Below are 27,344 nucleotides of genomic sequence, written 5' to 3'. Positions count from 1 at the left end.
TCACAGAGGTGTATGCTGCCAGGCAATCTGGAGGCAAGAACCCGGTCTTTAGAAGCTCTGGATACTATACAAGTTCTTGCTGAGTTTCTCAAAAGCTTGCAGAAAGAAATACCATCTTGATTACATTTTGTCAATGTTAACTGCACTAGCAGGCTCTGCAACCTCTCCACCCTCCCACAGCTACCTGTGCTCAGATACAGCAGAGCTCCATTGCCTTGGATCAAACTGCTGTGAAAATGGAAAACAGCTAAGGTGTGAGAAAAAAAGGTAAAAAGGGGGAAAAAGAAACCTGATCTGGGGCTGCCCATGCACTCTTCATCCTTCATTGGTTTGGGGTTTTGAGTTTAAGCTCAGGTCCTTGTATTTGGTCCTTGAGTAACTCAGTGAAGTACAGATTAAACACTTTACAGAAAGCTCTGAAGACTTTAATTTCCTCTGCCATATAAACTTCATTTTCTTGTTACCAAAATCTGCTTATGTTTAAGAGGAACGTATTGCTTACAGCAATAAACCTTTAGCACTTACTGGAACCTTTCCACGAATCTATAAAGTTGCTGAGCTTTCTCTTTCTCAAAACTGTTTCCTTCTGTGTTTATCCACGCTCAGGAGGGACCTGCTGTGCCACAACTATGGTGATTACATTATTAAAGGACAAGTAAATTGGAGCTCTAAATTATAAACAGGAAGTACAACTCATTGGAGTGATCTTTGATTTTGGTCTGGTTAATAAAAAGCCAACCAGTTATCCCCCACAGCTCCAAGGTACAGTTTACAACATTTTTGTAATCTCCCCAAATGCACTGTTTTACAAGGAAATCACAGAGCATTATCCCTGGTTTTGTCTTCAACATCGCTTACCAAATGAAAGAATCGTGGTGCTCTCCCGCAATAACAACCGAACAAGAAAGGTTGGACTAGGTGTTTTGAGCAAGGTTGCTGATGATACTAAAATGTGAGGAGCTGTTGACTGTGTCAAGGGTAAAGAGGCCTTGCCTGGATCTCTGCAAGTGAGAGAGCTGGGGAATCACCAACTGCATGGAGTTTAACATGAGCAAGTGCTGGATTCTGCACTTGAAAGGGGCAGCCCTGGCTACACATACAGGCTGGGGGATGAGATGCCGCAGAGCAGTCCCACTGTGCTTAAATCATCTTTCCACACAACCCCATCAGGGGATCCAGCTATTTCTTTCCAATGACTTAAAACGCAGCCCAAAGGTGGCTTTTTCAAAATTCCCTCACCCCCAGATTATCCAGTGCCCATTTTAATGACACACATGGGTGAATTCTTTGTACAATAACAATCAGCACACAATAACAGCACAAACAAACAACAATCAAACAAGCACACTTGATGACAATTATCGCATTTAATATTTACCTTAGAGGAGGGACCTTAACCTCTCACCCGAGTTCTTGGCCCTACCGTGCACAACTTTCATTACATCTGACAGGCAAGGAACCAAAATAAACCAAACAGGGGGGCGTGAACCCCTCACCCGAGTTGTTAGCTCTACCATGCACAACTTTCATTACATCTGATGGGCAGGCAACCAAACCAAACCAAACAGGGGGACTCTCATCCCCCAGGGGCTTTAACCCCTTACTTGTGTTCTTAGCACTGTACTGTGCAACTTTCATTATAACTGACAGGCAGGCAACCAAAATAAAATAATAGCAATTAAAAAAAGAATGTTTTAATACTCACTAGTCAGTGGTACTGTCTGCGGGGCTCTTTAGCCTGGGGATCAAGGTCCTCCCAAAAATACCTCAGTGCCAGATGAGATTCTGTGAACTCAGGAACTGTCAAGGCTTACCCCATCTGCGGTGCCAAACTGATGCTGTAAATCGATCTGCTATGAAACTCTTTAAGAATCAAGTTGGAGTGTTAGAAAGCAGGCACTCTATTTTCAGTGCTGAATGCATGGGGGGTGCACTCCACCTATCATGCATACCTTGCACAAAAGATCTTCAGCTTATATACATTACTTGCACCACATATGCTGAGGTTTTCTTGGAGGTACATACATATTCAACACTTGCTTTCACAACTAAGTGATTCCAAGCAGAATTATCCTTATTTATTTGGTACAAAGACTTAACAGAACTCTCCTTATTTGCTTGGTACAAAGGCTAAGCAGAATTCTCCTTATCTACTTGGTACAAAGACACAGCTCTTCCCATTATCCAAACAAACTTCAGAGCTATCCATCAAGGAACATGAGCAAACTTAACAATATTGTTACAGCTCCTATTAAGGTGGGGTATCGGGAAGGATTTTTTCACTGAGAGGAACAGGCTCTTAGGGCAGTAGACAGCAGCCCCAAGCTGCCAGAGTTCAAGATGTACCTGGACACCACCCTCAGACATATGGCCTGATTTTCAGGTGGTTCTGCATGGAGCCAGGGGTTGGACTCAAGGTGCTGCCAAACCAACCCTGGTCCAAATAAAACTCCTTAAGACCAATGGGGTATTAAGAAGCAGGCATTCTTTAATATAGCACAAGATGCACAAGGGGATCCTTCCATCTAATCATAGAATGACCAAGGTTGGAAAAGACCTCAGATCATCCAGTCCACCCACCCACCCACAACCAGTATTTCCCACTAAACCATGTCTCCCCTCAGTACAACATCTAAATGTTTCTTGAAGGCCTCCAGGGACAGTGACTCAACCAGCTCCCTGGGCAGCCCATTCCAGTGCCTAACCACTGTTAGAGAAGAATTTTTTATAATTATCCAACCTCAATCTTGCCTGGCACAACCTGAGGCCATTCCCTTTAGTCTTATCGCTAGTTATGAGGAAGAAGAGGCCAACCTCCACTTCGTCACAACCTCCACTCAGGGAGTTGTAGGGAGCAATGAGGTCTCCCCTGAGCCTCCTCTTCTCTGGACCGAACCATCCCAGTTCCCTCAGCCTCTCCTTATAAGACTTGTGCTCCAGACCCCTCACCATGCACCCCAACAGAACAATGGCACATCCCTTATAATACATTTGGATATAGTACCTTTATGTGCTTGGAGAGAGGGCTGCAGCACTCATGAGACCTCAACCACCTCTCCCATTCATGCATGTTTTGTTAATTAACAGTCTCCCTTTTAGCTGGCTAGACAGACATGCTGATTTTCAAGATGCTCCTAAAAGACAAGATTAGCCACACCAACAACAGATGATCCTTGTGGGTCCCTTCCAACTCGGGATGTTCTATGATTCTATATACAAATACAGAACATTCCATATCAAGTTCTAAAGTTTCCCCTCTACCTGTTCCGCACCAATGGAAGGACCTCATGGTACCAAGCAGTAGGCTTTTAAAGGCCAGGACATATAAAAGAGAGATTATAGATACATAAAAATATCCCAAAATAAGCTAGCTTTCCATAGCAAGCTATTTAGGTTAAACTATACCCCACTCTATGGATTAAGCCAACACATTGCAACCTACAGCTCCATTGGGTGCCCAGAGCCCATCCGCCTGACCTTGGGCATCTCCAGGGACAGGGCTTCACTACTCTTTTTGCACAAGACTTTTTTCCATATATCCAACCTAAATGTCCCCTCTTTTAGTTTGAAACCCTTTCTCCTTGTCCTGTCACAACGAGTCTGTCCCCTTCCTTCCCACAGCCTCCCTTTAGATAGAGACAGGCTGCTCCCAGGCCTGCCTGGAGCTCTTTTCTCTCAGGAGGACCCTTCCCTGCTTCTTAGCGTCTGGCGGAGACTCCAGCAGGACCAGCCCTCCTGATGTATGGTTTATATCCAAACACACGGAGCACGCTGCGCTGACAGTGCCCCCGCGGGGTGCCGCCCCGTTCCGCCCCGCCGGGGCAGGCCGCGCTGAGGGCCGGGATCCGGGCAGAGGCGCGGGGACGGCGGCAGCGTTCGGCATGGCGCAGTACGCGAGGGGCGCCGCGGCCGTGGCCGTCATCCGGCTCCGCAACCCGCCGGTCAACGCGCTGAGGTAACGGCGGCGCCGCCCGCCATTTCGTGAGGCTGGCACGGCACGGCACGGCCGGGGGTTTGCCTTCCCGGCCATGGGAGCCTCGGGCTCGGCCGCTGGGGATTACCCCGCTCGGTTAGCGGGACTGAGGGCTCTCTCCGCACGAGGGGGAGCGGCGGTGGCACTGCGCTCGTCCCACTTCTGTGCGCGGGTCGGGTCGGGTGGCTCCTCCTGAGCAACAGCACGAGGCTTGGAGTTTAGATATCGCTTTGCCATAGCCGAGCTGAGCCCCTTCGGGATTTGTGCTCCTTGTTATATTGTCTAGAGAGCTTTTTCCCCTCGGGAGAAATGCCAGGTTCATGGGTGTGTGCTTTCTGCCATCTCCCCTGGAATCTCTCGTCAGACTTGGCACATTCCTGTCACTTACGCCGTGAAGAGTCAGCAGGAGCTCACAGCGTTAGCTCAGCTCTTCTATTCCTCAGTTCCCGTGCAGTTAGCAGGTAGAAATCGTCTTTCCCTCCACGAGTTGCTGCTTCTCACGTTGGCTGATAGCCGTGCTTCCAAGTGTGCACAGGGGTTGGGGCAAAGGGCTCTGTGAGCAGAGGGCACGGCTCAACAGGAGGCACCTACGTCAAGTCCCGGTGTCAGAATGCAGGCTGCTCACGTGCCTTTAGAAATGATGAAGGCATTGACCTCCCAATGCTACACCTGGTGAAGAAGGTGATCTCAGACCGGCTGGGGACAGGTGGCCGAGCAGAGCCCCTGAAGTTGTAGTTTTCCACCTTTGAGAAAGGATACACATGCTGTTTGGTTTGTGCAATTTGCCTTGCAAGCGGCCGCAGTTGAGGAGCCATGCTGTAACAGTGACCATGAAGCGTGTTCCATCTGTACTCCTAAGGCAAAACATCCACTGCAGTCACACCCGACTTCTAAAGCAGAAAGCTTGTTAAAAAGAAGCATGTATGGGCATGAATGGGAAACACGAGCTGCCGCCCTGGCTGTGGCAAGGTGCATTGCTCCAGCTGCCTGCACTCGCTCCTTCACTGCAATGTTTGAAAGCGCAGAAAGACCCTTTTTGCGCACTTGGATAACTGGAATGAAAAAGCAAACTAGGAGTAACCCAACTGATGAACTGGACGTGTAGGACTCCCAGAACGTCTCTTGGATCTCCTCTGGCCAAGAGCAGGCTTGGAACATAGCCAGGCTGTGCCCATAGAACTTTCTGTCCCTACCATGGAAGGCAGCAAGCACTCCAGTACACTGCTGTGATCTGGCCCTGGTTCTCACAGCCCTTCTGTGCTGTGCTGCTGCTTGTGGGGCTGGGGTGAGTGGCCCTGGGGCTGAGGACCCACTTGGTTCTTGGAGCTGCTTTCAGCCAGTCTAGCTCTCTGCATCTGCTCCTTGCAAGGCATGTGTGAGGACAGGAATCTGCACGGCGTGGGTTTAAATCAGTTAAGATGCCATAAAACTACAGCTTGCAACACAGGAGGGAGTAGGACAGGTAGGTGAGATCAGTCCCAACAGCTGGCTGGCTGAGGCAGCAAACACAGCCCGTGTGCAGCTGGAATGTGGTGCAGGCTCTTCCGCTCACCTGTAGCCAGTGACAGAAGGAAAGTTTGGTTGTTAAGGGCTTCTAATTTATCTTCTGATTTACTTAGACTTGCTTAATTTTCAAGGAGCAAGTGTGACAACTGCACAGAGCTCAGCTTTAGCCAGGCTTGCACCATTTGGTTAGCAGTTAGGGTAAGATCTGTTTTAGCAGGATCAACAGTTGTTTCGTAATGACAGCTTTGAGCTAAGACCTGGCTATAGCCAGGGAGGGTAGAGGGCTCTCTGTGATCCTTGTGTGTACCTTCTGCTCTTGCATATTTTTGTTTCTCGTCTGTAGAGGAGCAGGTTTGTGATTGCTGTTTGAGATGTCTTCCTGTGTAGGTGATATCAGGCAGGGACAGTTACAGACAGGAGCCGTGTCCTGCAGTCCTGACAATTTAATTTCACAGCAGGCACAGATGCTTTTTAAAAGGCTGATGTGCTTTTCCTGCTCTGCTGTGCTCCATCCTCACCTCTCTCTCCCCATTAGATGTGATATTCAGCGCCGTTAGCCCAGTTCCCGCGCCATCGCACCAGCCATTAGCACTTTAGAAGCCACTGGTGGGTAGAAATTTGCTTTTTGCTGTCTGACAGCATCTGCTGCTGTGCAGGTACCTCCCAGGCAGTGCTGTCCTGAGGAATATATGGTGACTTTTGAGGCTGGCAGCAAATTTCGTTCCCACGCAGACTCTCTTCAGGCTAAGCCATCTCTCCACCAACAGAGCTGGCATGTACCAAACTTGTTTTTGTTTTTTTTTTGCCTGGTTTACAGAGGTTTAACTTCCAGAGGTCTGCTGTCCTAATGCATCTGTGAGACCACAGCTTAGAGAGGAGGCACTTGGATATGCAAGGAAGTGGAAGTTTGGAGGGCAGACAAAACTAACAAGAGAAAGGATCGGCTATAGCCTGTGAGCGGGGGTGGGCTGCTTGCACTGCATGGCTCTGTGGGATACTCAGGAAAAAGGTTTTAATAAGTGAAAAGCTTACTCAGATGTGAATAAGAAAGCCTGTAAAACATGACAGGAGAGATGTAAGCTGGAAATTAAGAGGATTAAAAATATAAAGAATGCATTGCAGAGCATGCTAAAAACAATAGGGGGAAAAAGCAGGGAAAAAAAAAAAGAACTGTCAGTTACAGTTCAGAAAAGGGATCTTTAGCACTGAGAGATCTTTGGGATCACCAGCTCATTGTGCTCGGACAGCCCAAAGAACCCACAAAATGCTGGGTGCCACCAGCACACACGCTGAGAACAGAACAAAAGAGAGAGAATCATTCCTCTATGATAAAAAAAAAAAAAAACTAAAGGACTTCTGAAGTACTGCCTGTAGTTCTGGACTATACATTCGCAGAAGGACATAGGGACAATCTGGAAGGAGACAGCCAAAACTGAGAGGCCAGAGCACTGCATTAAGAAAGCATGCTGAAGAGGTTGAGAGTCACCAGGTTGGAGGGGAAAGGCTGTGGGAGAATAAGGACAAGGTTTATGAAATCCTAAAGAAGGTAAAGAAATTGGAGGTCTATTTCTGATTACAAAATCCTGCAGTAGCTGATCTAGGGGCATTTGATTACACTGGTAGGAGATTGTTTTCAAAGAGATCATACAAAGCTTGATGCCACAGGAGCTTGTGGAGGCAGATGGGTTGGCAGGATCAAGGATTAGACCGATTCACGAGCAGCAGATCTGTAAGGGATGCTAAATGAGGGTATGTAGATATATACCAGACCATCCCTCGTACAGTGACTGTGGATGCTGTGGATGTTGGGGGAAATACAGAGGGGAGGGGCCAGACCTGCACAATGCACAAAAAGCATTTTCTATTGTTAGATTGCAGCCTGGCTGAGTTAATTTTCAGGATTCCCTTAAGCTACTTTCCTTTATCTTTAAATTTAAGTTTGTGTTTACAAATCCTTGAAGAGGAGAGGAGAGGAGAGGAGAGGAGAGGAGAGGAGAGGAGAGGAGAGGAGAGGAGAGGAGAGGAGAGGAGAGGAGAGGAGAGGAGAGGAGAGGAGAGGAGAGGAGAGAAGAGAGGAGAAGAGAGGAGAAGAGAAGAGAAGAGAAGAGAAGAGAAGAGAAGAGAAGAGAAGAGAAGAGAAGAGAAAATTTTAAAGCCTTGTTACAAACCCAGCACATCATTGCTGCGATGGGAAAAGTTTTGTGCAAGGGAATAATAACCTGGTGTGGTCAGCCCCAAGAACAGTCTGTCCTGGGGGGCACGTTGTACCCACCCAGCATGCTGCTGAGATGCATAGCACTGAAGCACCTCATCCGGATGGCTTTTCTTGCAGTCAAAACAGTACACATGGCAGAGCTGACGACATAGCACAGAATTAAGTGTTGATTGGAATGCATCTAGTGAATTTCTCATTGTTACTGTTAAATGAATGATACTCTGCACAGTAATGAAATGCTTATGCACACGAGGGTGACTTTTTGTCTCTTTCATTCTCTAGCTGTTTAAAGCTGTGATACTCTTGAGTATTTTTACAATTTTACTGTCGTACATTTTACTATTACTTCCTTCATGGAAAATGTCATCTTTTAGCATCAGCACGTGCATTGCATGCCATGCAGCTCACGCTGGGCTGTGACATGTCCTGGGGCAGGCACGTTGCTCCAGGGCAGGAGAACAAGAAGCTGCCAGAAGTCTGAGTGGTGATTCCTCCTCTTCATCCCACAAGAAATTCTCCCTGGGAGAAAGCTGTATGAAGGGAGAAGAAATGTTTTTGCAAGTAGAGTCACGTGGCAAAACCAATTGTGTGGTATTAATACAGGTAACGTGGGCAGCTTGGATGACAAATCTTTCTTCTGGCAGGAGGGTGTTGCTGTAAGTGCTGTGACACTAAGGACTTGTAAATCATTTCCTATGGAAAATCCAGAACCTTTTCATCTGAAACAGACTCTTTCTATTGGTATTTTGCAACTGCTAATCACATGGCTACTGTAAGCACAGGAACATTCGACTGCTTCCTGTGACAGAATTATGGTCTTTTCCTACACAATATTTTCAAATCAGTAATTTCATATTTGTTCAAAATCCTGTTGCATACTTTTTTCCCCTCTTGGCACCGGTCAGCAGTGGTAAGCTTGTTGGATTTTGGCACTTGCCCTTGAAGTGAGAGGGAAACTAATGCAGATTCAGACAGAGAGGTTATGGCAGAAGACAAACCAGAGGGCAGACATACATGGACTCACTGCTTATTTTCACTGAGCCACTTTGTGTTGGTGGAGAAATAACATTGTCGGTTGTTAGTCACTGAATCTCTAATTTATTTCAGTTTGACAGTTCTCCAGGCATTAGAGGATGGACTGAAAAGAGCAGACGCGGATCCTTCAGTGAAAGCTGTCACAATTTGTGGCGAAAATGGGAAGTTCAGTGCAGGTAAGACATTCTTTCAAACTGTGTGAGAAAAAGAGGAGGAACTCTCTGCCCACATCTGAAGATTCTGTGCCATGTAACACTAACAACAAAATGCCACAAATTCTGATGTGGCTGAAAATGGCTGCAAAACAGTGGACCTTTTCTGCTGCACCAGCCTGGCACAGGACACATCACAGATTGCATGGTCCAGGACAGAAATAAGGTAGTAGATTTATGCCGAAACTGGGGACAATTTGTCTTCCTATCTTCCTGATATGCTGGGGTCTCCTTGCTTTCCATGATGTTGTATAAAATCTCAGGACCAAAAATTAGCCAATTATATAGAACTGTCTTGGTTCCATACAACGGGGCAGTTGTAACAGATCTCCTCCAGTTGTAGAGATCTGTGAAGCTAGCAAATATCTGTGGAGTTTGACATTACCTGTAAGTGGCAATTCAACTTCTCCAAACTTCTTTTATTTTTAAATAAGCGTCTTTGCAAATTACTGTAGTAACTTCATGATCATTACAGTTACATACTCTTCTATTTTGCCATCCCCTTAGCACTCCAAATAGGCTTAAGGAGTCTGGGTTTCTTGCAGCTGGTCTCAAGAGATCTCTGCTGGTTAACATGCCAGCAGCACGTTCTGTCAGACCTCAGTCATCCATGAGTGGTGACATTTAATGGCACCAAGGGAAGAGTCGTTCCGCTCACTGCGTACTCCACTAATTCCTTTTCATCTTTGTGCTTCCACAGGCGCTGACATTCGAGGATTTTCTTCTCCAAAGAAACAGGGTCTTGGCTTGGGCCCCATAGTTTCTCTCATAGAAAGGAGCGAGAAGCCTGTTGTGGCTGCCATTGAAGGCATTGCCTTGGGAGGAGGCCTGGAGGTGGCACTTGGCTGTCACTATCGTATCGCACATGTGCAGGTAACACTGTGAACTAGAGAAGTTGGTGGGAGCATCTGGAGCCTGTGGCCACGTACAGAGTGGGAGGCTGCTCCTGAAGAGCAGCTGAGCAGCGTCTTTTCTAATTAGAAACTTCAGAAACTGAGTGTTAGTTTGCACTCAGTGTCAGTAGTCGTTATCAGAATTCTGTGTAACTGGCTCATGCGGCATGACTTTCTTAGTTTTCTTCCCAGCCATGTGAATTTAGCATTTCTTTCTGCTAGTGGCCTAGTTTCAATAGGTAGTTGAAACTCAGCTAGCATAGAGCACTTACAATTTGATTCCTCATGGACTGTTTCCTCAGGGTACACTCTAACCAGCAGACAGCTTCCCCCCCTCTCCATTTAAGTCTTTCAAAGTCATCTCATTTTATTTCTCTCAAATCCCTTCCTTCAGGATTGCCCAACTGTCTTTCAAAGGCACCTCATCTCTTTACAAACTCTTTCCTGACAGGAGCATCTCCTCACTTTTTCAGAGTGAACCACTTTCTCCCTGACAGGGTGGGTTGCTATAACACAGAGAAGAAGCACTTTCTATACCCTGCATGTGACCTAAGATAGGTGCCTGAAGTAGTGATCTTAAAATGACTCCACATCTCTTAAGAGCTCAATTAGAAATGTACAATACAAAATAATAAAAAAAAAAAGACAAGCTGAATAAATTTTTAAGTGAAGATAAGAGCTGTCACTGGCTTCTTTACCATAACTCTAGTAAATCTCAAGTGCACCAAGAAGCACCTGAGCATTTCTGAAGGATAGTTAGTGAAGAGTTCATTACGTGACTGCTTTCCTGCAATAAATTTCTCATAAATAAGGAAAGGAGACAGCAGGTCACAAAGACACTGACAACTGTTTGTCCTCTTGAGCTGTGCAACTGGAAACATTGTTTTGCACGTGCTGTGGTCTGGGGTGATGCTGTTGTCTCCATCAGTATCCTCCAGCATTGTGCTAGTACCCATAAGTCCACTGATAGATGATACCTCTTCTGCGCCTGTACATAAGTCCTTGAAAAAGTTGAGTGGGCAAAAAGCAGAAATGAGGATTCTGTGTCGTAGTTCTTCAAGGATTCCTAAAGAATCAGCATGTGAATCAGGTCTAATTGTCTTTGTTCTGCTCAGTTTCTAATTATCGGTCTTGTTAATCAGATTTGTTGTTGAATTTGACTTTGGTTTAGGCACGGATGGGCTTACCTGAAGTCACAATTGGGTTACTTCCAGGTGCTGAAGGCACTCAGCGGCTCCCCAGACTGGTTGGGGTTCCTGCTGCTCTGGATATAATTACTACAGGTAAAGTACTGTGCCACACTCCGTATATAAGGATAACAGCAAGTCACACCCTTGCTTTTGTCTAATGAATCATAATGTTTATTTGTAAGTACATAGCTGCTCAAGCTGATATTCAGCTTGATTCCTCCAAGGATTGACTAGGAAAGGGACATGTGCCCTTCTGAGGCATATATTTAGTTATGCACTTGATGTACCTGATAAGCATGTCTGATATTTGACATATACCAGCAAGCTATACGCAAATCATTTGATCAGATCAAAAAAGACTGAAAAAAAGAATGAAGAGTGAAATCACATGTAATACCCCAGCTGTAGTCACCTTATTTCTCTTTTCATCACAGGAAGACACATTCCTGCAACTGAAGCACTGAAGCTGGGCTTGGTTGATGAAGTTGTGGAAGAGAACACAGTTGAAGCAGCAATCCGTTTGGCAAACAAATTGATTGGTGAGGAAAGAATTGTAGCAATGCCAAGAAATAATTGGTGAGGCTGAAGAGAATTAGAACAAAGCCCATTAGCTTGTTCCAGCCTTTACATTCCATTCATTGGGTTTTGGCATCCATATGAAATAGAATTAACAGCAGGATTTGTTTTCTGTGAAGTGAAAGTAGAAAAACTCCAATGCTGAAGAGCTGCAGAAATTTAAGTGAGGATTCAGAGAAAGAAAAATACAGAGTCCTCATGCTTCTATAATTTTATATCCATGCTTTTCTGGACTACTGCACTCAGCTGATTTTAGAGAGTATGAGCTCTTTCTGTACATAGTTTTGGATGACAGCTGGCATTGTATGTAGTCTGGTTGCACCATCAATAACAGCTAATTGAAAATAACGTTCTCCCTCTAGTGGAGGGACTGGCACATCCTCAGCCAAACTGATGCACCAGTAACTGTTATCCTTCAGCTGCTTCATGAGAAAATGGACTACAGAGATAGGGGAGACATGCAGAGAGATTTCTCCACTTTAGAAGTAACAAAATCAAATTCACAGGATTTAGCACAGAAGGAGGATCGTTCGCAGACCAGCCTGAAAAATATCACCTTGAGAGAAAATAGAACATTTTCCCACTATCTTTCTAGATGGACCATTGTCTCCAGTCAGAATTAGATCTGGAATCCTTTCACAAGATGCACACAAGGAAGAAGGAAAACAACAACCCAACACTACCACCTGTCTGCTCTGATCACTTGGTCTTTACAGGCGGTGCTTTTCCAAACTGGAGTGCTCCTGCAACTCTTTCCACCACAAACAGGAATAGTTTTCCTTCTCTGTAGGAGTACTTCCCTCACTGTAGAAGCTGAAGCAGCCTCAGCTTTGTCCTGGATGACAATGCATTATATTTTTAAGATATCTCAGTGAATGCACTATTCTTCAAAATTACTGTCATCTTAGCTGCAATGTGGGATTTACCAGATAAGTGCAAAAGCATGTACTTTCTGTGTCTTCTGTAACACTCTTCCTTCTCATTGTATTCATGCTACTGTATCTTCATTTTTAGTGCAAAAACTGTTGATATAACTAATCCTTTTCTTTCCCCATATCTAATCAGACTGTTTAAATATGAAACTTCAGGAAGGTGGGTGATATACTTTCCTACTGCTTAAGAAAAGCTAAGGCACTCTGGCTCACTGATCTTGTCTGTTTTGAATGATAATTCTTTTTCTCCATCTATTGGGAGAGCAGTGAAACACTACTACTTTCCTAGACAAATTAACCCAAAGCGTTCCATTTAACATACTCTCTGGGTTATGAATGACACCTTGTGTAAGATCTACACCAATACTGATGGCAGAAGCAGTATATCATCAAATGAGTAACAGATGCATTGCTAGATGTAGCAAACTGGCAAGCATCTTGGTTTTCAACATATGCTTTGTGAAACTGGTTGAATTTTAGACATTTGTAAGCTTATTTCTTCTGTGACAGGCATGGTGCAGCAAATGAGAATTGCAGTGATCAGCTTCACTTTAGATGAGAACCTCAGGAATGAATCCCTGAATGCACTATGCCTCAGTATAACTTGCTTTCTGGAACTTACATCTACTGCCATTACTCACAAATCCACGTTCTGTAGCTTCATTTGCATAGGAAACAAAACTAACAAGAAAAGTTGAGAACTGCATAAGCATACAAAGATCCTATCTGGATAACCAGCAAGTAACCTGTCTGTTCCAGTCCTGTTCATTACTTGTAGTAGCTTTTCTGTTTCTTACACTAGTGACAAACAAGTAGTACTGCTGAAGGTTTTTCACATCACACTATATACCAGCTCCAACAGGACTTCGAAAAACGTGCTTTCAGACTTTCTCCAACTGCTCTACTGGCAGTATGTTCTTGAATAGTGAAAGCACTGGAGACACAGTTCACCTTTGCGTCTCTTCTACTTGGCAAATTCATCTTTAGACTTTACAGAACATCATAAGAAGTTTTGACACTCCTTTTTAGCCTCTGGTGATCAAACTGACAGAATGGGGTACCCAGAGTGCACATATTCCTCTTGAGTCATTCCTGGCTTTGGCCTTTGCCTAACCTTAAAGCTCTTCTGCCATACAACAGCAAACCAACACTTTCAGTTCCGTACCTGAGTCACTAACTTGAGGCTGCAGAAGAGATGTGACAGTCTCACGTAGCTGGCCTGGTTTTTGTTCACAGTGAGTTATGCTTTTAGTGAACGTGTTTCAGGCGATCGTAAAAGCAGAAGCGGAATTATATAATGTCACAACACAAGTGCACTTTATATGGAGTGCAGCATTTCATTTCTGAGGGTTTTTGTTGTTTTTTTTTTTTTTTTAACTGAGGTTAACAGCTGCTGGCTTATTACAGAACAGTTTGGTTAAGTAACTCATTGTCACCCACTGGAATTTCTGCTCTTAGCCTGGGAGGGCTGTACCACAGGATCCACCTCAAGGAACCAACTAAGATAATTCCTTTCAAGCTTTCTGAGTATTGGAGCTGCAGCATCTCACAGCAAGAAACCAGCCTCAGACAAGTGGCTGTACTGAAGCAGGGGTCTTTGTTTCTATACATAGGTGGCAGAGCTACCTTTATGGCAGTTATGTTGGGACAACATCTTCATCCATAAATTTTTAATGGAATATTCCTGTGAGCAAACACCTTCTGAACAGCTCTGAATTAATGCCTGTAGGAGTACACAAAGACAATTAAGATCTCTTATTTTTAGGCTAGAGCAGACTAAGAAGTGAGTGTGTGTTCCCTTCCTTCAGAAGAAATGACCTCTAAGCAAAAGAAAGCATTTTCACCTTTGAAATAGGAACAGATAGGAGCTACATTCTTGGAGACTACAAGAGTGTTCTTTCTTTAAACGTGTTTGATAATCACTGTACTAATTCAAAGCTGCATTGCATAATTTGTCCACCTGATGGCATTACAAAATTGAAAAATTACTGCAATTGTTTGCAGCTTGTACTGCCCACCTCTGCTGGCCTTCCTGAGCTGGAGGAGAAAATGGCAGCTGATCCTCTGCACAGCTGACTTCTTCAGAGCTCCCCTTCTATAATCATCCCTTGCTTTATCTTCTTCCTTTATCTTCTTCAGGGCACAAGAGTACCCATGGTTTGCATCAAAGAGCCAAGTAACGTCAGTTCAATTTAGATTAGTTCAGACCCCACAGGTATTAAACTCCACATGGAAAGAGGATTATGAGTTTGACTGTAGACCAACAGCAGTAACTGTGTGGGATGCAAGTGTTTCTTCTGAGGCTCATGAAACCCACAGGAGTAACATTACTGCTCATGTAGTAATTGTGTGCCTTAAATGCAGGCTGCTGGCAAAAAGCTTTCATTTACAGTTGTAAGGGCCTTTAGTCCATCTCTGGGAAGATGTACTCTATACAGATATTTGAATCTCTCTTCAGGGCATATCATTCTGGCTAATATCTTCCATAGACACAAGGTCTAATAAAGTGCTCCTTTGAGACAACCAGAGGATAATAAAAGGTTTGATAGAAGCCATACTTGTCTCTAGCTGACATGAAACCGCTGCTAGCCTGAGAAGCAGGGGACCATTTTCAGCTTCACTCTCTAGACATGCACAAGCCGTTCACTGCAGTAGACTGGCTGTCGGGCTAACCCTGCCTCTTGTATCTAAAGTCCAGTAATATCCCTAGAGTTCACCACTCTGGAATACATTTTTTTTTTTTTTTTAATCATAAGATGTTTGATACTGCAGGCTTACTGTTGCTTTTTCTGATAGAGGTTTTATGAATTAGATCCATCCTTCCTGCTACCTGGACTGCAAACTCTAATGAAAACAAAGTAGGTATCTGTGCTAGGTCCTGTACATAGATACCACTTTTTCCTGTACCATGATATCTGATGTTGTTCATCATGTTCCTGCTTCTTTGATTTCAGAAATCAAGCTGTAGGTATCCTGCACAGGTTTAGATTCACATCGTTCTTTCCTGTTCATAAAAAACTGCATGGAGGTACTACAGAAATACTTTGCTAAATAAGAGTTTTAATACAGTTAATCTCTTCAGGATCCTATCTCATATCCTCCCTCAGTATTTTTGCCTACAAGTACTACTTTACCTGAAAACTCGGCTCAAAGGCTCCCAGCAGTCTCATCACACCTCATCAGGGATACATGAAGTCTCTCGATCTGCTCAGTTTTCAGTGGCCTTCCAGCCATCAGATGTGCTTTCTGGGACAAACCCCAGGTTTCCTTTTCAGAAAAGATCAACCTGACTGGATAAAGATCATCCTCATGTTAGAAACATGCATTTTGAGAAGACAAAGGATTCAAAAATAAACATCTTTACTAAAAATACTATAGTACTGACAGTGAATATAGGTTGGATCTGCCAGTGGGGAAACATTTGCAGTTTACTTTACAAGGGAAACTACTTAGTGTTAATCTTTCTGTGTTCTACAGAAGCCTTAATTAAAAAGCCTGAGCTCTGAAGACCACTGTTTCAGGAAATCAGTAGTAACTCATCATGTCTGTTTGACTTAAGAGACCTAGAGTCAGGCCACGTTCTTCAGGCAACCACAGTTGTGGTAGTGTCCTTATATCCATTTTTCAGCATCCTGTGTATGCCAGGGCACCAAATTTCCTGCTCCTGAGTCTTCTGCCGATGCATTGGCATCTTAAGTTAGACAACAGGAAGAAAAGGAAGAGCTGGATGCAATATGCCACCTTTGAAAGAGTCGTGCTCCTATGGAGGAACTTGTAACAGAAGCCAGAGCAATGAGGCTATATGCCAAAGAGCATCTCAGCTCTGTGCACCCATCAGAATGGGCTCACCTACCATCCTGCTTTGTTGGTGATCCTGGATGCTTCTGGGAACAGTGCTGCAGCACTCAGCACCATAACACTGCCTCACAGTTAGATAAGGATCTGGATGTGGCTATAACTTTTTTGTGCAGCTTTGGAATATTGAGGAGATACATCCTGCGTTTCCAGTCTTGTTCCACCATGGCTTTTACTGAGTCAGGCGGCCATTAAGAATATAAGGAATAGCCTGAATACAGATAGATCATAGATCTCCCAGCAGGCACTGAGGTTTATAATTCTGAAGAGGACAGAGAGGATTTCGGTATCTGAAATGTAACTAACTTCTCTCAATTAAAAATCCTTTCTAGGTATTACCATAGCAACCTCTGTCTGTAATGAGGCTCATGTATTTGTGTGGCTGCTTGATTCACCCCTTGCTGACACAGAAGCATGAACTCTTCCTTGTTATTCATTTGCTCCCCAACTCATGCTGTGTGAGCCATCCTCTTGGCTAGTCCCACAGGGAATTGAGAGAATCCTGCTGTCAGGGAAAAATTGAAATCAGAGTGTATTTCCCAGTCATTCATATAAATGCCTGGGTCAGGACCCTGACCAGAATGCATCTGACTAGCCATGAGTACTAAGCAATACTGAGGGAAAACTCTAGTATTGAAGCTTATACAAAAAGTAGCTTTATGAATGTGACAGCTGGGACTGTGGAATTAGAACTGGAGAAGTCAAGCCACTCTTTAGCTGAAAAAAGGAGAGAATTGTGTCTTTGAAATTGAAATCTTAGTTCATTGAATTCTGGGAAGAAGGGTCTTGAAAAATTGTCATTGTCAGAGCAAATAAAGCTAAAGGGAAATGGCAGACACTTTAATACTAGACCCAGATCATTGTACTATGCAAGTCCTGGTAGTGAAGTAGGTTTAGCTGTGGGGAAGGTATAATGCAGTCCCATTCTATGTAGAAACAGGTGAAAATCCACAGTTCTCCTGGAAATGTAGATGTTTTGTTCTCTAACCCAATTTTCCTACCCACAGGCCAGCCCTTGGGACACCGCAGGCTCAGCCTGAAGCCAGTCCCCAGATTGCCCAACATGGAAGCATTTCTCAGTGAGGCTCTCGTGAAGGTGAAGAAACGGGCCCAAGGGTGCCTGGCACCAGAGCTGTGCTTCCAAGCAATCAAAGCTGCCACAGAGCAGCCATTTGCAGATGGAGTCCGGAAGGAGAGAGAGCTGTTTAACATCCTGCTGACTTCAGGCCAGGCCAAAGCACTGCAGTATGCTTTCTTTGCAGAGAGAGCAGTGGAGAAGTGGACAACACCCAGTGGAGCTTCATGGAAAAGTGCTTCCCCTCAGCCCATCCGTAAAGCAGCTGTGATAGGTAAGGGGATGGAAAAGCCATTTCATTTCCTGACTATACAGTTAACAGCAGAGCCCCTTTCAGGGAGCAAGTAAGATGATGCTTTACTCATGGCTGAAAGGCTAAGTAGAACTCACAGGACACACATATTCCAGGCCCACAGGCAACATAAAAGAAGTCACCACTGTATCAGTAAGCTCAGAGAATTAAACGGTAAGTTATGTGCTACTATTGCTACTTAATCTCATCTGTTTCGTAAGAAGAGTAATGTCCTCTCAATTCAGAGTGAGCTTCAGCTGTGGACCATATGTATTCTGTTCCCTTGGAAGAACTGTTGTGTTGAGTCCTAGCTTTATACCATGTTGTAAGCAAGTTTGCTTAAAATTCTCCTCCTCTCAGTCTAGTTCTGTACTGCAAGTGTAGTGTGCACAGAGTCACTCAGGGATATATTAAAACAAAAATGTTTTGACAGCTGTATTTTTAAGAAGATTTCATCTCACTGGGATACACTCTTGCCATTTTGTAGCCCAGCAAGATAATGCCTTCATTAATTTTTTATGAGAGCAATTTAAATAAAACCTTTGATGCACTGCTGAGATTTATAAACAAAAAAGTGTCTTTCAGCTCTGCCGGTTGGTAGTAGTGCTCAGAAAATGGTTAGGTGAGTAATGGAGCACTTGGAAAACATCCATTGTGTTTCAGAGGAAGCTCACCAAACCAACGCTGCTCTGTCCTGGGTAGTTCTCAAGCCTCCCATGCTCTGAAATATGAGCTCTCTGGAAACTCATTTCAGGCCATAAAACACTTTCTTTTAGTTCCCTTCGAAAGTTCCCTTCTTTTCATTAGCTTCCCTGGATTAATCTATGCTGTATTTGTAATGGAAATGTTTTTTAAATTTTGGTCCACAAGCCTTGTGAGGAAGATCTGTGACCTTTGTGTCATTCAGGTAATAAGGCATGAATTACTGCCAAACTATTGCATAGGTGCATGCAATCCTAAACAGGACAGTCCTGCAGTAAGTTCTTTGGCAGAAAGAGCTTGTGCTGAGCTTTTGTAGGAGTGACCAGAATCAACATTAGAACAGACATTCTTTGTTATGTACTTATTAATCATGCTACAATAAATAGCACAGTTGAAAAACCTTAATAGCAGTAACAGTATAGCTGGAAGGGCCATTCAGAACATCTGATCAGCTTAGTTTAGTGCTGTAATTAAGGAGCAAGAGCTGGCTTCTCCCCAGGGGATGGAGTGGAGGGCAGTAAGGCACTGGAGAGCACAGGTTGAAAGGGTCCTTTAGAAGTTATTCTGTCCAACACCCATGCTCAAACAGGGCCACCTATTACCAGTTTCCGAGGACTATGACAAGAGAGCTACTCAGCACCTCTGCAGCCTCTTTAAATTTGTGCTTGCTCACCCTCACAATAAAAGAAGCATTACCTGATGTTCACATGGAGCCTCCCATGCTTCACTTTCTGCCCATTGCCTCTTGCCTCATCACTAAGTACCGCTGACAAGAGTCGATTCCTTCCTTACACATTGTCCTCAGGTTTTTATGTACATCAGTGAGATTCTGCCTTGTCATGCCAATCAGGCTTTCTCTTCTCTAGGCTGAAAGAGCCCCAGCTCTTAGACTTTCCACATAGGAGTTACTCCAGTTCCTTGATCATTTTGTGGCCCATTATTGGGCTCTTTCCAGTAATTCCATGTTTCTCTCCTACTGGGGAGTCCAGAACTGGACACAGTACTCCAGTTGTGACCTCACCAGTGCTGAGCAGAGTGGACAGATCTCCTCCGACAGCCTGCTAGCGTCACTCCTCCTCATGCCACTCTATATACTAATAACCTTTTTTGCAGCAAAGACCAATTGCTGGTCATGGTCAACTTGGCGTCCACCAGGGCCCCAAATCCTTTTCTACAAGGCTGCTTTCCAGCCAGTGAGCCCCCAGAATATACTGGGGCATCAAATCACTCCTCCCCAGGTGTGGCATTTTGCATTTCCCCTTGTTGAGCTTCATAGTTTTTCTGCCAGCCCTTTTCTCCCTCTGGATGGCAGCACAACTCTCTGGTGTATCAGTTAGTTACAGTACCTGAGCAAGGCAGTCAGAGCAGGCACAGAAATCACAGCCAGACTCTACTAGACATCCAGCTGATGAAGTAAAACAGACACAATAAAGCAAGTGCAAGGTAAAGTTAGGAAGCTAGTCAGGGTCTGGATCAACAGTAGCTGTGCCTAGAGGCAAACATTCTTCTAACATAGCTCAGGAAGGAATAAAGGTCCACAGCTGAACTTAATGTGGGCCCTGAAGCCCAAAAGCAGTGGACGTGGGGCAGAGGTTTGAGATGTAGCTAATCGAGGTCATTAAAACTTATGAATGCACTCAAGGCCCTAACACCTTCCAGAACTTTTAATTTCTTCTCTAAATCATTTCTTCTATCAACACAGCTCCCATGCCCAACTATTAGGGCTTGATTTATTTGTACTAGGGGTAGATCTTATGCTTGATACAATAAGCAGCATCTATTTTAGAGACTGTTGTTCACCTCCTTTTAATTCTCAATTGTATGTCATGCGAAATGTCATTGCTTTTCATCACTTACTTTTTTCTGCCACCCCATTGGGCTTTATCCTTCAGAAGGATGTCCCTCTATCTGGCTGTATGGTATGAAATAGAGGTATATAGTTGCCTCAGACCAGATTTGGATAACCCAAGAAAAGTATTAGCTACAATCCAAAAATAAGGAAAGAATAGCTTACCCCCATTCTGAAGATAAGGGCTCACTGGAAAACTCCCAGAAGAAAGAAATCTCCAAACAGAGATGTTTCCCTCACAACTGCCAGCCCTTAAATGAGGTTCTAGTCACATAGGTGAATTGCTTGCACCTGTGCTTCCAGTGCTGGCGCACCCCTTCACCAGGTGCTCAGTCACCAGTTCAGGCTGTGACCTAGCAGTTCACTTGCCTTGAATGCATGAAATGAAAGCCTTTTGGAGATGGGTGTGGAACATGCCAACACAATTGCATTTTCTTCTCTCCGGCTCACATAACAAGAAGTCATTTTCCAGCCAGTCCCATGCTGTGCAGTGTGTCATAGTTCCACATTCTTGATCTTTAACACGTTCTTGTAGTGCCAAAAATAAAAATCTTAGGGATGATTTTTGAGGGACTGACACCTTTTAAAATAGGGCTGACCATCCTTTTAAAGTACTGAGTCTCAATAGGTTACCCAGAGTCTCTCTATTTTCACTGGAGAGAGGAAGTCACTCAGAGCAGGATTTTTGCATTCATTTGCAAACCTCATTTTCCAACAGACAGTGCTGTTTCCCACACTAGAGCCCTTGCATTATGCTAGTTCTTCTGTCTATTATCACTGCAAAATGAGAAGCCACTGAGCAGACCACTGTGACTTCTTCCTTCTTCAGTGCCTCTTCTGTCAGCACAGAGGACCTTTAGGGGATGGAAGCAGTGTCATAAATGCTGGGGAAGCCCTGCCTTGCGGACTCGTTGTTGATCTAATATTAGCAGGACTTGTTAGAGGGAGCTGGCACCAAGTCTTAATGTATATTCAACATCAGGGATTATGTGTCATTTTAGCAGGCACACTTGATAGATGGCATTGCTGATGACTTGGCAACTGCTCCTGTGAATCCTGGCCTCCCATCAGCTGCCTTTATCTGCAGTTTGCTCACTGAATGACTGATAAGCAGGTAGCACCCAGCTGTGCAGGTTCCCACCTGCCCTTGGCCTAGCTGTCCTTGGCTGACTTGAGCCTACCTCATTTGCTTCTGGTTCCAGACTCTTGGCATCCATCTCTTTCCACATCACCCAGAAAAATAGTTCATCTCTATCCCTTCTGCAGTCTTTCCATATCTCCATATCTGCTTGCCTTGAGCATCACATTACTTCTGCTTGAAATTAATACCCAGAAACAAAGAAGTGGCTCCAGTCAGAATCAGTCCACCACCACCAATTGCTCATTGTTATTTTTAACATGGGAAATGAGATAATCTTTGCATGTTCTTACCAGCCTATAAAGTATTGTTTCTAATTCCTGTCATTTTAAAGTTCAAATACTCATTATAGTTTGGAGTATTTTCCACTGATACGTATTTCTCTGGTGTGTGACTCTACATAAGTTTATACATATTTGGAGTTTGTTTTGAAACTTGTTTTTAAAATCCTTCAATTAATTTTGCGCAGTTATTCATATTCTCAGTACCTCATGTGATAGATCAATAATTAACAAGAGTTATTCAGTCAGCTTTCCCAACAAACCGATTTGCCATATCCACATTTGGCATTAACTTTTGTGAGCTTAAGCATAGCTTTGTGTCTGTGTCAAATCTACACAGCACAGTGAAAGACCAGAGGCAAGAGGGGTAGACACTGTTCTTTTCCTGAAGTGCTTTGGGCATTCCTGATACAACTCTGGGAACAATTCCTCGAATGAAAGACAAGTATTTAGGGTTTTTTTGGTAATAACTTGGGGACATTAAGAGCCCTATTGAGGAAGAAAATGAAATATACAGTAGAAGTCCTGGAGTAGTTCTGTCTATTAGCCATGCATTCAGAATGGAGCATGCAACATTTCCCTTTCTCCCGCAGCCTTATAAACATGCAAGACCCAATGATTCCCCACCATTTTTTACTGCTCTAACATATTTTTCCCCATGATCATGAATCTCTATAAAATTGAAAGGGAAGTCCTCAGAAATGCTTCTTTCCCTGCTAAATAGCCAGATCTCTTCTTGGTTTTATAGCCCAATTTTAGAAAATATTTCCAGGGGAGTCATGCTGTGCAAGCTCTAATGTAACAAAACCCTTGGGGCTTTCATTACTCTCTCTGCCAGCTTCATTAAACATCATTTCATACAGGCCACTGAAGAGTTATGTAGTAAGTTGAGAGACAGCTTTTCTAGGTCAGAAACAAGCTTGGCAAGCTCATGTCTTATCTATAAGCCTACTCCTGTGGCCTAGAAAGTGCAGGACTACAGACGTGTATGCCTGCCTGTCAAGGGATGGTAAAACCTAGATGGGAATACTTACGCTACTTGTGAACAAAAGCAAACGGCTGAATCAGCTACTGCCACCAGAATGGAAAGCTGGAAAACCACTGCTCGTGGAAGAGATTTGATTTAGGAGGAAACAGCATGTTCACATTGTGAGAGAACTGCTGAGATTTCAGTCGTGAAACTGAAGCCGAGAGGAAGGGGAGTTACTGGGGCCCAGAGTGTGAGGGTACCTTTTTAGTAGAGCTTGGAAATTCTAAGGAGAAACCCCCGGTGTCCCCCCTGGAGAGGAATAAGTGAGTTGAGGAGGAAACCGTGAAGAGCCAAATGCAGAACTGCAAGCCCTTCACCACGCTGTCTAAAGGGAGCCCTGGAGATGGGGCTAGGCTTGGTGGGTATATGTGAGGTGGTGAGAGATGCTGCCACACTGAGAAGAAAGCAGTCTTTGTAGCTCAACAAAGACAGGGAGAAAGCTGGCTCTAGCACTCTGCTGCCACATCCACGCCTCTGAGAACAAAGCAAAGAGGGAGGAGGTAATTGTGTTTGTTTGCTTTTCGGTCAGCAAACCTCGAACAATTAAATATTAAGAAATGATTCCTGTCATACGACTTTTATTTTCAAATTAATTTTTAGCAGTGTGTGATAATGAAGTAACAGATCTAATTTCCCATAGAGGAACTTCAGCATTTGCTTGGCAATGAAATTGTTTATGAGCAAGCTTCCAGACAGTGATATCTGTAAGAACTATGTTCTTAAAGCTAAGCAGGGAATGTTTGAAATGCCTTCTGTGTACACAAGTTTAGCATGGACAGAACTGAAGCAAGGGTGTGTGGCTTGCAGGAAAAATACAGTACCTCGTTTGACCTTCATTGTTGGAACTTGTTTAACTGATGACATAATTTCAGCTCTTCTCTATAAAGCTGCTTTAGACAAAAATTTTAATCCCTTTGTTTCATTTTATTTGTTTAGCTGAATTTAATTTGTAAACCAAGGATTAAAAAAAAAAATCATTTTTACAGAATTATAACAAACCTGGCCTTTGCGTAGTTGTTCCTTTTCTGTAGGAGATTAGTAATCCTCCCATTTGAATGCTTTGCACTTTTAAAGCTGGTAAAATTGTGTTGGCTTTCTCACTAGTTTGTATTAGCTCTCCATCAAAGCCTCCATCATGGGAGAATAGAATAAGTAGCGTGGGCTGGGTATCATAGGAAAGTGTAAGCATGCAGCTTCACTTAATGTAACAGAGGGCAGAGGCAGGAGAAGGGCTCAAAAGGAGGGAAAGTATCAAGGCAGTAATCTCAGCAGTGTTATTTCTCAGGGTATGAGCTGGTAATAGCACATTGGTGGATCTCAGAGGAAAAAAAAATACAGCTTAAATGGATGATTGGTTGTGGGGTTTCTGGGCAAGAGTATGGTTGGACAAGGAAGGCTGTATGTTTAGTAATCCTCGTAAGTTAGGAATGGCCCTTATCAGAGGACTTGGATTGCTCCCAGTTGGCAGAGATGTACAATACAAAGCGTGAACAGCAAGCAAAAGGCTGCTGATGTTCAGGGTAAGAACACAATGTTAGTTCCATGCCTGAACTGGTGATGAGAGATGTAGGAGACATGAAAGTCAAGATCAGATTCTTCTAAGATGCTTTAAAGACATATCAGCTGAATTTGTGTTCGCATCAAAGATTATGCAATGAAGCTCACAGTGAGACAAACAGGAAGCTTGCAAGGAAGAGGAAGAAACTAATTGTCTGAGCTTTTCTGGTGTCAAAATATCTTTGCTTGCAGGGATGTTCATCTGTGAGCGCCCACGAGGGACCATCTCAAAAGCACCAGAGAGGCACTGGTATCCTCAGGATGAAGCTGCCAGAAATAGGGTTGATCTCCTGTCTTCACTCCCCAAGTTCTAACTATTAAGTGATGCTGGTTTCCATAGGGATAAAACTTTGCAAGGACAAGACATGAATCACGGGGCCCGCACGCACCAGTGTGAATCCTGTTGGTATTTTGTAATGTTGAGAAGACACCAGTTTGCCTTTATGCTATTGCTCTTCAGACATTGAGGCTCCCTGAAAGAGAGACTTCACCTTCCTTTTTCTGAGTCTTCAGTTCTTTCTTTCTGCCTGTGCATTTTGCTTAAGCTTCTGCTTTTTATCTTGGAGATACCAAAGGAAGTGCTGCTGTCAAGTGACTGATTGTAACGTTTTCTATTCATAGTTTCTGATTCTATCTCACTTTTCTCTCTAGGGCTGGGAACAATGGGCCGAGGCATTGTGACTTCTCTGGTTAAGGCCAAGATACCTGTGGTGGCCCTGGAGCAGAATCTGGAGTATCTGAACACAGGAAGAAAAGCCGTGATGCTCCTTTTGGAACGTGAGGCTATGAAAATGGAGCAGGGTGCCCAAACCCTGGATTTCCATAACCCTGCACAACTCCAGTTCACTGTGGACTTTGATGTGTTGCGGGATGTAGATCTAGTTATTGAAGCTGTCTTCGAGAACATGGCACTAAAGAAGGAAATATTCAGCAAGCTATCAAGAATCTGCAAGCCGGAGGCCTTTCTGTGTACAAACACATCAGCCCTGAATATTGATGATATAGCTTCTGTCACCGGCCGCCCACAGCAGGTCATTGGCACACACTTCTTCTCCCCTGCTCATGTGATGAGGCTATTAGAAATAATCTATGGCCGTCACACGTCCCCCAACACCATTGCCACGGCCATTCAGCTAGCTAAAGTGATGAAGAAAGTTGGAGTGGTGGTAGGGAACTGTTTCGGGTTTGTTGGGAACCGAATGATGTTTCCGTACGTACAACAGGCAGTTTTCCTCTTAGAGGAAGGAAGCAGACCAGAAGACGTAGATCAGGTTCTTGAAGATTTTGGGTTTAAGATAGGGCCCTTCCGAATGTCTGATCTTGCTGGGCTGGATGTGGGCTGGAGGTCTCGAAAGGACCAGGGCCTTACTGGGCCCTCACTGGCTCCAGGAACACCCGTCCGCCAGCGGCATGGCTATCGCTACAGCCCGCTGCCTGACCTTCTGTGTGAGAAAGGCAGGTTTGGCCAGAAGACAGGAAAAGGCTGGTATCAGTACGAGAAGGCTGGGGGTAGGACAGCCAAACCAGACCCATGGATTCACAGCTTTCTGCGTGAGTACAGGGACACCCATCAAATCAAGACCCGCTTTATAGACCAGGAGGAAATCCTGGAGCGTTGCTTGTTTACTCTTATTAATGAAGGATTTGACATCCTGGCTGAGGGAATAGCATCAGGCCCAGAACACCTTGATGTAGTTTATATCAATGGTTATGGATGGCCAAAGCACAGGGGTGGCCCCATGTTCTATGCTTCCATTGTGGGGCTCCCTAACATTCTGACTAAGCTGCAGAAATACTCTGAGATCCACCCTGATGTTCCCCAGCTACGTCCCAGTGCCTTCCTGAAAAAGTTGGTGGCTATGGGGAACCCTCCTCTCAATGACTGGATGTCCTACCTACACAGGCAGAGCAACAAGCTGTGATTTCGCTGATACCCGCTATAGAAATTCCTTGGAGGTTGATCTCATGAAACAGCTGCTGTAATTGCACTCTCTTTTCCAATCAAAAACAAAGTGCTACAGGCTTATAAACAATGTCAGTTACCTTCCTAGGTGAGATTCATCTCTTTCCCACCTTGCTGCAGGCAACCACTGCCACTGCCCACCCTTCCTTCTGGCCATCAGCCTCACTCACCTTCTTGGCACTATGCCGTGTACAGATGCATTTCATTCTCCTCTGTACTTAGGTCTTCAGAGCAGTGCATCTCTTCCAGTCTTTCTTTGTTGAAGGGACAGAGCAGCACATGGCCCTCAAAGCAAATCACAGCAGGATGGGAGAGCAGGATGGTCACAATTCACCCCAGACCAGCTGGATCTCCCAGATCCTGGCCTACGTCTGTTTTCCAATTTGTTCAGACCTTCCTTCTCCCTGCAGTGCAATTTCCTCCACCCCAAATTACCTGGCTGTCCCAAACACAGCCAGTTGGAGCCTGTATCCACACTGCTGGGGGAGTGTTGGCATATTTCAGAGGCAAATTCAAAGGAATTGGTGAGAGCAGCTTTGGAGAGAGAGCAAGGGGCAGGGCTGGTGCTGTCACCGCTCCCTGCTGCAGAAGAAAATTCTAATAAGTGACACAAAATATGCCTGATTACAGTCAGATACCTGACTGACCTGCGCTGTGCTGTTGGCTCATGGCCGGCATTCTGCATCCAGACTCCATCCTCTTTTATCATCCACCTGGCTTTGTCCAGGCAGAAACATCTTCTGGCATCTCTAAGTGCGGATTTGCCTTGCTATCACTCCCCCTATCTTGCCTGCCTGTGGCTACCTAATTGATCTAATTGACCAGACTGAAACCTGGCCTGGCACGTACCGGGTTTTCCCTTGCACAGCAGGGCTTGAGAGCTGGGCAGGCAGACTTCCAGCAGAGAGCAGAGCAGGAGGAGTGAGCCAGACCTCTTCCATGCTTCGGGCAAAGTCACCTATTGCTCGTGTCTAGTGAAATTTATCTTCTAGGTTGGTGTCCTCTGGAAGATTAACACTGAATGTCTAATTGTTGCTTTCTATTTTAATAAAACCATTTTGATTATCTAA

General features: G+C 44.5%; 1 protein-coding gene across 2 annotated transcripts; it reads left to right on the top strand.

Annotated features, from left to right (window-relative positions):
- Window positions 1–3,847: 3,847 nt before the first annotated feature.
- EHHADH (enoyl-CoA hydratase and 3-hydroxyacyl CoA dehydrogenase) lies at window positions 3,848–27,344 on the top strand. Of its 2 annotated transcripts, none has more exons than XM_422690.8 (7): window positions 3,848–3,955; window positions 8,802–8,905; window positions 9,642–9,814; window positions 11,006–11,117; window positions 11,459–11,563; window positions 17,395–17,736; window positions 24,963–27,344. In XM_422690.8, exons 1-7 carry the CDS (start codon window positions 3,882–3,884, stop codon window positions 26,231–26,233), a joined length of 2,181 nt encoding a protein of 726 aa, XP_422690.3. In that variant the 5' UTR covers window positions 3,848–3,881; the 3' UTR covers window positions 26,234–27,344. The 2 variants fall into 2 exon arrangements, with proteins under 2 accessions (XP_422690.3, XP_040562097.1); XM_040706163.2 differs by having other exon boundaries at window positions 3,848–4,434.

This window comes from Gallus gallus, chromosome 9 (assembly GCF_016699485.2).
Source record: "Gallus gallus isolate bGalGal1 chromosome 9, bGalGal1.mat.broiler.GRCg7b, whole genome shotgun sequence".
Taxonomy (NCBI): domain Eukaryota; kingdom Metazoa; phylum Chordata; class Aves; order Galliformes; family Phasianidae; genus Gallus; species Gallus gallus.
Note: the sequence above shows the minus strand (reverse complement) of the source record. Positions and strands in the feature narration are given on the sequence as shown.